Source organism: Lynx canadensis, chromosome A1, assembly GCF_007474595.2.
Source record: "Lynx canadensis isolate LIC74 chromosome A1, mLynCan4.pri.v2, whole genome shotgun sequence".
Taxonomy (NCBI): domain Eukaryota; kingdom Metazoa; phylum Chordata; class Mammalia; order Carnivora; family Felidae; genus Lynx; species Lynx canadensis.
Window position 1 is genome coordinate 180,136,508 of NC_044303.2, and position 12,470 is coordinate 180,148,977.

The following is a 12,470-nucleotide window of genomic DNA, read 5'->3' on the forward strand; positions in this document are numbered from 1 at the left end:
TGTTTGCACTTACGTGCCTGACCTCCAGGCTGGAAAGAATCAAACAGCCAGGGTGGAACCACCAGGGCTCCTTCAGCACCTCTCTGTCTCTCTCTGTATTCTCTTTCTGGTCTTCTTATGTGGCCTTAACCAGTGGCGACTCTAGGTCTTCTGGTCTTCCAACGTGACAGCTGAGGACTCTCATGCAAGTGCTCTGAAAGAGAGCCAGGCAGTCACTTCTTACCTCTTTTAAGCCAGCCTCAGAAATTCCACATCATTCCTACCCCAGGCTTGTCTAAGCAGTCATGAGGCCCGCTCAGGTTCAAGGGAGAGGGACACAGACTGTACATGTCCATGGCAGGTTTGTCAAAGAAACAACTTGCAGACATGTTTTCCTGCCACCCCACGTCCCTACCCCTCATCTAGAACCATAGTGGCTTCCCATCTCATGAGCAGGCTTGCAGCTGGTTTGGAACTTGTGCTAGGTAGGCTAAGATACACTAATTCCCTCAAGGGCCAAAGCTGAAGGCTAAGAAATCTGGCTAAAGTTCCAGAGCAGCCTGGACTGGGATGGGGGGGGGGGAGCGGGCACATGAGGTACTGCAGCCTCTTCTCAGTGTCCATTTAATGAATTCTTATGTTCAGCCAAGCATGCTGGCAGTCTAGTTTGTGTTTCTTGCCATTCGAAGGTTGCAAGTAGGAGGGGCTGACATAGAGCATGGAGGCTCAGCGAAGTTAAGTAAAATACTGAAACTCACCCAGCTGGGAGTGGGGGGATGGGGAAGAGATTTGAACCCTGACCTGTGCCACCTCAAAGCCCATGAACGTGTTCCCTGACCTCCTCCCTGGCAGTCAGGCAGTGCATCAGTTGGTGGGGCTGGGAAAGATATGGAAATAGGTGTCATAGAAATGTGAGAGAGAGGCAGCGTGAGGGGCCTGCTGGTAGTGCCATCCTACCACTTATTGGTCACAAAATGCACCCCTCTTTCATCTGTAGGAAGATAGTCTCTTGGGGATCCCAGGATTCATCTGTAGGCACAGAGTTTGAGGTGCTGCAGGCAGCAGCTCTTGGTGCACTGAAATTTCAGAGTGGAAGTGGGGGGTGCAGGTAAGAGGGATGCAGTTCAACTAATTACAGTAGCAGTAGCTGCCACGATTGAGTCTTTAACAAGTGCCAGATAAGCACTGGGATAAGCAGTGCGTACGTATCATCTCATTTGACCTTCCTAAAAGCTCTGGAGATTGAGGTGATTACCCTCATTCTGTGGATGGAATAGCTGAGCCTCAGAGATGAAGTGAACTACCGGTAGGTCACTCACTAGGTGGTGGGGCAGGGAGTCAAACTCAGGGCTGCTTGCTTCTGAAGCTCCGCCTCCCAAACATGGACTGTGTGCCTGGGGCAACCCTATGACCCGCCCCCCCCTGAAATCCTCAATGTTTCAGCAGAGCACACTATGTGCCCCTTCACATAATAAATATTAATTGAAAATATTGGTGCGATAGCCACCAGCACAAGCTGCTAAAATATCATGCTGTGTCCTGGTAATTAAACCCTGAGATGCATTGTCATATCTGCAATTTTCAGTGTCCCCAAACATCAGTCCCAACTGAGACCAAAGGGGAGAAGAATACTCAGAGGGAGGATAAGCATGAGATTCCTGTCTATGTGCTCGTTTCTAACCCTCACACGAGCAACTTTCTTCATTTTCCTGTGTAATTCTTGCTCTTCCTTTTACCAGCACTCCACTACATCTGAAAAGACTATATACTGCCTCACCCCATCACAGGCTGGCTAAGAAACAACTTGGTTGCTATTTTTGTTAGTGGAAAACTGGATGAGGAAGGGAGGTGTTTCCCAGGTGAGGTTACCCAAGGACTCACTTGATTTTTATTTTTGATATTATTTTCAATACCAGGAGAATAATCCCTCCTCATACCAAGTATGAGAATCTGAAGATTGTGTCTCCATTCCCTTTATGCAGCTGTAGAGCTCCCAAGTCCCTCTGAGGCATGACTGATGGATGGCAGCTTTAGGACCTGGATAGGTAAACCAAAGAAATAGTGAGCGTGTGGGTGGGGATCTGTCATGGGGAAAATGGCCTCTTAGTTCCTGAATGTTCAGGAAGGAGCAAAGTCATTTTACAAATACCTTGTTGAGGGGTGCCTGGGTGGTTCCGTCAGTCAGGTGTCTGACTTTGGCTCAGTTCATGATCTCACGGTCATGAGTTTGAGCCCCACATTGGGCTCTGTGCTTACAGCTCAGAGCCTGGAGCCTGCTTTGGATTCTATGTCTCCCTCAGTCTCTGCCCCTCCCCCACTCACGCTCTGTCTCCATCTCTTTCTCTTTCAAAAGTAAATAAAATATTTTTTAAAAATCTTCAAAACAAAACAAAACAAATACCTTGTTGAAACTACAGTGTGGCCAAAACCTGAAAAGTTTCTCAAAAAGGCATAGTAGATAGGAATTAATCACTCAGTATCTATTATTAAGAATTGTAACATATTATTCCTGGTCTTACTCTTTTATTTATTTTTGCATCTAGTCTTCTTAGATAATTTTAGTAAACATAGAATATAAATATAAATATAAATATAAATATAAATATAAATATATATATATATATAACTTGTTCATACGTTCATTTTTGACTTTGGTTTTCTCTAACCCTGGTGTCCTAATACCCATGGTACCCTTTTTCACCAACACAAATATCACCATGATGCTTTCAGTTCTTCCATGGCAAATTCTTCTCTTTGGGACCATTTTTGCAGGAGCAATCCATGTAGCTGTCTTTACCTAATGTATGAGATTAGTAAAATTACCTCCACTCTCTGTCAGGCACATACTTTCTATATTGGGGTATGGAGTTAAATGAGATATTATCTTTGTCCTCAGGGACTTTACAAACTAGCTGGAAAATAAATAAATACCTAGGTAGGTACCAAAGTCAGTCGAGATTCTTTTGTTTTCAAGTCGTAAAAAATTCAACTCAAACTGTTTAAAGATAATAGGGATATGGGATAGACGGGCTCGTGTGATTTTGAAATACAGAAGTATTTGGCTTCAGCATGGGTAGGTCCAGATACTCATAAGATAGCACCAGGAATCAGTCTCTCTTTATCTTTTGACTCTGGAAAACTCTCTCTTCATAGTGGCAAGTTGGCTTTTGGCAGTGCTGAACAGCTTGGAAACCTAGTGGGGAGAGAGCTGTTAGAAATTTGAGTCATGTACGCATTCCTGAAACAATTCCTGTGGTCAGAGGGAGTGAAGATGCTTATAAGCCTAGCCTGGAGCTGGGAAGAGGGGCAAGCCTCACTTATGTGACATGATCTGAGAGTTGGGGGAGGGGACTTCAAAGAAAAGTTGTTTACCCAAAGAAGGGGCAACAGAAGCCAGGAAGCTAACTATAACAGGGCTTACTACATATATAATGGATGGCTTATTCCATACAGTATCCTTAAGTTGGTTGGGCATGCTCAGGGGATGACATTAATCATTGGAATTACCTTTTCCTTGACAAGCAGCATTCCTTCAAGACTGTCTGGGTTGAATAGACCATAAACGTAACCTGCAAAAGTCTGACCTAGATCTGATCTCCATTGCAGTGACCTGGACAGAAATAATATTACCAGGATTACCAAGATGGACTTCGCTGGACTCAAGAACCTCCGGGTCTTGTAAGTAACGCATGGCTCTCCAGTGCATTTCATTTTCAACTCTTAGGCCTTGTGAAAATGTTCTGCTGCCCTGACATCACACCCGTATGCACTAGGTGACAGGACTTACCATTCTGCAGCAGAAAGCACTTCATTAGTGTACCCAGGTTTTCACAGGTATCTCATTCTGTGTCTCCATGCTGCTGGCTGGGCTAGACCGATGGAAGAAGTCAATTCCAGTGACAGGGAAAACAGAGGGCTATTCACAAATAAATCAAAAGGCCCAGCTTGTAGGATGACAGCAATGTCAGGTTGACTGACCATGCTACTCTTCCATAGAGATTATAATTTCTTCTCCAGCCTGTGCATTAAAAGAGCAATCAGAACAAAAGTTATTTATGTTGTTGCCTAATGGAGAGGAGGAGAGGAGGGAGGGAGAGAGTCAGACAGGGTCAGAGCCCTTGTTATACACCCACAGCTGTATAGACAGGTAGCAAAATTTGGGACGGGTATTGGTGCAAAAGGGGAGCAAGGGATATCAGGTTTCCTTGCTAAATATTGAACACTTTAACCCGTCCCTAAATCTGTCAGTGGTAAGAATGTGCCTAAAGGCTTGTCTATTGGCAAGTCTCAGACATTTAGAGGTATAGGAGAGGAGCAATTGGAGCCTCTTTCCTACTTTATTAAGAGGTTGATTTTGACCCATGAGTGTGGCTCCAGACCTGGAGCACCGTTTGGGCCATCTGGCCACTGCCTTGGTGTTTGTTGTGTTATGGAATTGTGGATGGCAAATGTCTACTAGAAGCAGCGGCTAAAGTCTTGGTATCTGAAGCCACCTCCTTTTTACCAATAACCCTTTGTAATACAATGAATTTTGTGGTAGGGACAGGAAGCACCAGGTTCTGGTCCTGCATCAGAATTAACTGCCAATGGGATCTTAGGTGAATCACTGTACCTCTGTGGGCTTCAGTTTTCTTGTGTGTAAGATGAGGAATGGCTAGTATACTAGTTTGCTAAGGCTGCTGTAACAAAGTACCACACACTGGGTGGCTTAAACAACAAAACTTACCATCTCACAGTTTCTGAGGCCTGAAATCCAAAACCAAGGTGTCAGCGGGTTTGGTTTCCTTTTGAGGGCTGAGAGGGTGGGGATCTGATCTAGGCCCCCCTTCTAGCTTCTGGTGGCCTTGGGAATCCCTGGTTTCTAGATAATTGTCTTCTTGCTGAGTCTCTCACGTTTTCTTCCTTCTATGCAGGTCTCTGGTTTACATTTTCTGTTTTTATAAGGACACCAGTCAGATTAGAGCCCGCTCTAATAACCACATTTCAACTGAATTACCTCAGTAAGGACCTTATCTCCAAATAAGGTCACATTATGATAGCCTGGAGGTTAGGACATCAACATATGAGTTTGGGGGGCATAAGTCCTTCTAACTCTTATAATTGTGCATTTAATGCTTTATGGTTTTAACATTTTCATGTAGTCTATTTATTCTCACTGCAACCTGTGGAATATTACTTGTGCTACGTTGTTTTCCTGATTGAGAAGTAGATAGTACTGGGGTGCCTGGGTGGCTCAGTCGGTTGAGCATCCAACTTCCACTCAGGTCATGATCTCACGGTCGTTGAGTTTGAGCCCCATGTTGTGCTCTGAGCTGACAGCCCAGAGCCTGGAGCCTGTTTCGGATTCTGTCTCCCTCTCTCTGTGCCCCTGCCCCCATTCATGCTCTGTCTCTCTCTCTCTGTCTCAAAAATAAACATTAAAACAATTTTTTTTTAATTTAAAAAAAAATTTAGAAAAGAGAAGTAGATAGTAGTAATGATGGTGATGACAACCAATGTATATATGGTACCTTTCACAGACCAAGCTCTGTGTTATGTGGTTATTAACTCCTCTCTGCCCAGGAGAAGTAAGGGGCATAGTTGGTTTAGTTGTCCCAGCTTCACATGGCAGGTAACCATGTGGAAGAGAAATCAGAACCCTGAACATGTTCTTACTGACCTCTGTGCAGAGCTGCTGTCCATTTACATTATAGAAATTTTAGAAAACCAAGAAGAAACAGCCTACCCATTTTGTAAATGCAGCCCTGATGTGCGAGTAAGTTGCTTATGTGAGTTTCCCTGAACACCAGTGTGTGGGGGCACTAGGATCTGAATGTCAGGCCTCCAGATAACAGATGTTTTCCCCTTGATGTGTTCTCCAGTCTGTGACATGTTCACGCTCCTCTCACCATCCTCTGGGTGGGAGTGGTGGGGGATGGGGAGAGAAGGTGGAGGGCAGAAGGGGGAGACTCCACCCTCTGCCCAGTCTTTCTTTTGTCCTGAGGAGTCACGTGTCTGTGAAATGACCAGCAGCTCTCACAAGATGTATGTGGGTCAGAACTGAGACTGGGACAGGTTGAGGGAATTCTATGGCTCAGTTTCAGGGTAATTTTATTGAAGAAATAGAGGCAGTAAACTCCTGATTCCAGGTCATTTGACAGCTTAAAGAACAAACATGTAACTTCTCTGTTTCCATTTCCGCCCCCTGTATCTGTAAGAGATTTCCTTTTACATAAGTCAGAAATTTTGCCTAATGTTTCATTTTCTAACCAAGTTAGCAAGAAAACCCTTGATTTTGTTACCATTACATCAGAATACTAATAAAAATTCCGATTTCCATATCTGCTCTCTACAAATAAGAAAGTTTAAAATAATCACAAAAGATCATATTAATATCCTCGGGATGGTCTACAGCATTTCTTTGACTCCAGTTTATCTTTTGTTTAATTGGCACATTCTTCTTATTTTGATAACCAATGCCAAAACACTGCCCCTCCCCTGCTTTATAGACACTGTTAATATACTGTGTTTCATTACCTTCCTTATCAACTCAAAGACAATTCCATTCAAGTGGCCCTTTATTACTGTGAAAGAATCTGCTAGGTGGGATAGCTGAAATGCTTTCTAACACCAGTAAAATACCCAGACATTTAAACCATCTTTTCCCTCATTCTGTTCTTTTCAGCTGAGTAACCTAGACAACTATCTTTTTTGAAAAGCTTTCATCACACCTTAGCACATTCCCTATATCTGTTTCTTATTTACAATTTATAGTGAAGCCAGAAAAGACTCAATAGTCCTGAATAATTTGAGTTTGCCACCTATTTCCATGCAGAACTGTTAATACAGTGCAGGTGAATGGGCAAAAGCAGATAAAATGGAGATTAGGGAACTTTGGTCTCATCGAAAGGCAATTTTCCCCAAATAAAGTACATTCAAAAAGATATAAGAATTGCCCATAACAATCCTTTGTCCCACAGAGTGGGAGTGAGGAAGGATCTCTTCTGGTGGTATCAATTATATTCCCTTTCTTAGCAGTCTGTTGCAAGAACTCTGCTATGCCCACAATGTGGGAACCAGCTTTATCCCAAATGGGGTTAATAAAAGAGTTAAAATCCACCCAGCCATCATCACAAGGGGCGATTTCCGATTCTGATCCAGTGTTAAAACTAAAAAAATAACAGTGCCAAAAGAGCTGAAAATGAACACAGTCTGTGTGTCTTTAACTCAGAACAGACTCAAACCATGGGCAGCCTTCTGGTCTTCCAGCCTTTCCTGGATCCCTGACCTCCTCATCTGGTCAGTAAAATGAGAGTGATATCAGTGGCATTAGCACATTCTCCTGAACTGCATCCCAGCCTAGAATTCTGGATGGAAGGTTCACAACGTCTGCATTCACTGATTCACTGATTCATCAAATGTTGAGTATTCATTGAGCCTCTAAAAGTCAGGTACTAGGCTGGACTCTGATAGACCTAGGAATTAGATCTAGAAAGGAACCCTAGCTACCTTACCAGTCAGGATGTCAGCAGGAAAAAGATGGCACTCAGAGCTAAATAAAGAATTATTTGCCAAAGTGTGGGCAAAGTTAAGAAAAACCAAGGAGACATGGTGCAGTTTCCTGGGTATAGTGACAACAAAGAGCCCCAGCAGCCCTCTGGGCCTCAAGGAGCAGTGGGAGGAAGTAGTTATCTAAGCCTACAAAGGTAGGAGCTACCTGATAATTGGACCTATGGTCTTAGGTAGAGGGGCGCAATCAACCTGAAATGACTTGGCAGGGAAGGAGGTGGAAATAAATCCCTCAGTCTCGCTTCTGTCCTGCTCTCTCATCTCTTGCTGGTGACTTCCGTTGGCTAAACCCAACTGGAAGCCAAAGTCAGAGAAGCTTCTTGAAGTGATAAAAGTTAGCTTCCCAGAGCCTGAGCAAAGTGGAGAAGGGGAAGATATCTAACAAAGATATATTTGCATTTTTTTTACCCCCCTTTCTGAAAGAAGCAGAACTAAAAGATTCATCATAGGAGGTTGGAGTTAAACTCCTTCAGAAACCCAGTGAGAATATGACACTCAGTCCCCATCGTGTTGCTCCTTGTTATTATTGGGAAGTAATCACAACAAGCTCTGTGATGGATTGATTGATAGTAAAAACCCAGCTAAACAAACCCCCAGCCACTAATATTGAACTAGCTCCCTGGTTAGCAAGATGTGCTAGTGTGAGTCTGTTAGCATTCCAAGGCACTCCTTGCCATATGGCAAAATGGAGAGGGAGAGAAGGGAAGAAAAAGAACATGTATTAAGCCTCTAATTGTACTCCACATCCTGGGCTAGATAATTTATACACTCGGTTCCATTTTTATTCAGACAAGGACTTATGTGATGTTTTATTTATTTATTTATTTATTTATTTATTTATTTATTTATTTATTTTAATTTTACAAATGAAACAGAGTCCCTGAGAGGTTGACTAGAGAGCCCAATGTCACACCATCAGCAGGTAAGAAAGCAGGAAAGGGATTTTACACCAGATTTGGCAAGCACACCAGACTGGGAGTTAGGGAGTCTACCCAATATACAAATAATTTTTCCTTGGCTGAGTCTCTTAGCCTCCCTGCTCCATGGTATCCATATCTGTTAAGTAAGGAGGGCCAGCCTCCAGAGGCAGAGTAACATGAATGTACAGACTGGAGTAGGTGAGGACGGTGGAAGACTGAGGAGCCTGTGTGCCTTGCCTGACCCCATACTCAGTTCCCGCCAATTGTTGGTATTTGGAAATGCAGGAGCTGATTTTTCAAAAGGAGTTTCTTTTGTGATGTGATGTGATGTGATGTGATGTGATGTGATGTGATAGTGATTTTTAATTTTTTGTAAAAAAAAAAAAAAAAACAAAACTCACAAAAATGTAGAATGTCATTGAACCCAAACAAAATACCCTTATCATTCTGATAGTCTCAGTCAGACACCTCATACATCCTAGACTAGACTTTTCCTTGATATAAAATCAATATGTTATGCAGCCCAAAGTCCTCTTTAGCTTTTCATTTGTCAAAAGCCTTTATTAGGTGGCTGCTGTGCTAGGCAACTGTGTTAGGGCTAGGAATATGATGACGAGCAGAAGTTCTCACCTTCTTGGGCCGCCTGGGTGGCTCAGTTGGTTAAGCATGCGACTTCGGCTCAGGTCCTGATCTCACAGTCTGTGGGTTCGAGCCCTGTGTTGGGCTCTGTGCTTACAGCCCAGAGCCTGGAGTCTGCTTCGGATTCTGTGTCTCCCTTTCTCTCTGCCCCTCCCCTGCTCACGCTCTGTCTCTCTCTCAAAAATATTAAAAAAAAAAAAAAAAGTTCTCACGTTCTTAGTCCTTACGCATAGTGGGAAAGATGGACTTGAAAATAAATGCAAAGACCCAAGTGTTAAGCCCAAGAAGTATAGGGGTTATAAAATGCCTTGGAGGTGGTGGGCTAGCATAGATGCAGTTGTTTTGAAATGAAGGCCAAACCTTCCCTAAAGTTTCCTTCTGTCCTTCTGATTTTCCTTCAGGTGCTTCAGGGCACCCCTCCTCCTGCCTAATCCAGAGGAACCCTAGACTCTACCTTCCAAACAAACATCCTCCAATCACAGATGCATCCTCCTAAGTCTCATTCAGTGACCAGGGTTAGTCCTAGATGGAAACTGTGCAGCCTCCGTATTTCCCTTCCCTACTGTTCAGCTAATCCATTTAAGGCTGCCATTTTTTTTTAATTAGGAAAACAAATGTTTCATTGTATACTCAATTCTTAGGATATGGCGTATGCAGGAATCAACCTCACTTAATTAGTGGAGGACTTTGGAGGTCAGCAGAGTTTGTGGCTGGACTAGCTTTTATGACCATCACCCAGATGTTGGGAACAGCCAGGCCCTGAGCAAGCAGAGTTCCTGGCATGGGTAGTTGTCCAACAATAGGGTCACCCTTCCTGCTAGGTGACCCAGAGACAGTGCACAGAGAAGGCCCTTTTTAATGAAGTATTTTTGAATCCTTAGAGGAGGAAGCTCCAAGGGAAGAGATGCTGAATATATGTGTGGTTTTCATAAGAAGCTGCTTTTACCTCTTCCTTTTCTGTGCAACATCCTGCAGTGCTTGGGGGGACATTTGCTGAGAACATTCTTAAAATAGAGGCATGGAAACCAATCTGTCAGGTAGAAGTGTGCAGGCGGCGAAACCCTGGTTACCGTGACACCAAGCTGGCATGTGAATTATCTTGTCCCACCAGACTGATCCCAGTTGGGGGGCGGGGGGCAGGGCAGAGTGTTGTGGGAGGGGCTGAGTGACCATGCCCGCTGGGCCTGATGCCTAGCATGGAGACCCCTTAGACCGCTTGTCCTTGACCGCTGCTGTCTCTGTGGTTCTAGGCATCTGGAAGACAACCAGGTCAGCGTCATCGAGAGAGGCGCCTTCCAGGATCTGAAGCAGCTGGAGCGATTGTAAGTATAATACAACCTCCTTTCTTGAAAAGTCTTTTTTTTTTTTTTTTTTTTTTTTTTTGTAAATTGACTTCATTGCGACCTTGCCAAAAAAAAGTCTCCAATGTTTAATAAAATGTTTGCTGTTTTATTTAAAGCACATCAGATGCATGTTAAAGAGACATGGAGATCCTTTTAAACTCTTTTGCTTTATTTTATTTTTTTAAAGTCTTTCTCTTCAAAAGATGCTAGATTTGGCATCTGGGCTTTGTTTTCCTTCTTCCCAGGCTTGAGCCGTCGCTATTGGTATCTGTACATGGGGGTCCTTCTGGCCCAAGCCTCAGCCTTCCCTTTTGCAGAGGAAGGAAGCCAGAAGCCGGTTATCCCTGCCATGGAGGCCAGTGTCAGTCAGATACGCTCTATTCCCCTGCATGGGTAGCAGGCTCCCTCGTCAGGCCCTCTCCTCCCCGAACCCCCTCTGCCCCTCACGGGAGAAGGATGGGAGAGTGGGCAGTCCCGCTGGTGTGCCTGTATCTCCTCTGAGCATCAGCCTGTGTCAGGGAGCCCACATGTTTCCAGGAGAGAATGTGGTGCCAGGGTTTAAAAATAGGCTGCTGTTCTGACTATCAGAGGGAGAGATGAAGAGGGGTGGGGATGGAGATGGATGGAGCCTCCATTTGTTTTGGTGATTAATGCCTTTGCAGAAAACTCTTGGGTCACTTTGATGGGGTGCTGCTCAGATGGTTAAGTGGGCAGCTTCACCTTTCCTCAGTTAATCACATCTGGCAGCTCATAACATCTGGAGATTTGCTTCCTGCGCTCTAAGTGGGGATTGTCCCCAGGAGCACTTAGTCATGCTGGTGGGCGGCTCTCTTCCCCGTTTCCCTCCACATCCTGGTTGGCCTGACATTTTAGCCTCTTTCTCCTGCAGTTGGGAATAGGGCTGCAACAGCTCCCTGCTCCATCATCCTCCTTAGAAGGATCCTGTTCGATTTACCTGTTGCCAAATCTCGTCTACAGAGATGGGGTTGGGTGAGGTGGAGGGCCTGCCACCACCATGTTAGCTTTGTGATCCGCCATCTTTTCCCTTGGAGTCATTGCATCTGGGGCAACACAGGTATTATCCAGCAAAACCCTTTACTGCTCCTCTTTTGTGTGAACCGTCCCATTTATTGCTCTCCTTGTAGGTCATAGGTCAGCATATGTTCTGTTGTTGGTTTAAAAATGTGAGGCACCTGGGTGGCTCAGTCGGTTAAGTGTCCAACTTTGGTTCAGGTCATGATCTTTTGGTTCATGAGTTTGAGCCCCATGTCAGACTCTGTGCTGACGGCTCAGAGCCCAGAGCCTGTTCGGATTCTGTGTCTCCCTCTCTCTCTCTGCCCTTCCCCTGCTCATGCTCTGTCTTTGTCTCTCTCAAAAATAAATAAACATTTAAAAAATGTGACATTTATTTCTTATAAAGGAAAAGAGTTCTAAAAATAATGAATGCTGGGGCGCCTGGGTGGCTCAGTCGGTTAAGCGTCCGACTTCAGCTCAGGTCACGATCTCACGGTCCGTGGGTTCGAGCCCCGCGTCGGGCTCTGGGCTGACGGCTCAGAGCCTGGAGCCTGTTTCCGATTCTGTGTCTCCCTCTCTCTCTCTGCCCCTCCCCCGTTCATGCTCTGTCTCTCTCTGTCCCAAAAATAAATAAAAAACGTTGAAAAAGCCTAGTTTTAAAAAAAAAAAAATAATGAATGCTGCCTCTGTTTACATTTATATTTTTAAGTTTCTTACACTTTAAATTCTTCTCCTTATTTAGACCAATGGAAAAATAGAAGTATTTATTGAACCTGGTTCCTTTGTATGAGATATTAAACATTTCTATGGAAGAGTAAAATATATAATCCCTTGTGTTTTATGTTAATGTTTATTGATTTTGAGAGGGTGGGGGGAACATGAGTGGGGGAGGGACAGAGAGGAGGAGAGAGAGAATCCTAAGCAGGCTCCGCATTGCCAGCAAAGAGCCCGATGTGGGGCTCAAACTCATGAACTGTAAGATCATGACCTGAGCCAAAATCAAGAGTCGCACACTGAGCCGACTGAG

The 12,470-nt window shown here is 44.3% G+C and overlaps 1 protein-coding gene across 1 annotated transcript in view; it reads left to right on the top strand.

Annotated features, from left to right (window-relative positions):
* Positions 1-12,470, top strand: part of SLIT3 (slit guidance ligand 3) — a 591,744-nt gene that overhangs the window by 41,743 nt on the left and 537,531 nt on the right. Inside the window, 2 exon segments of the mRNA XM_030327818.1 lie at positions 3,586-3,657; positions 10,337-10,408. Coding sequence (XP_030183678.1) covers positions 3,586-3,657; positions 10,337-10,408 — 144 coding nt within the window.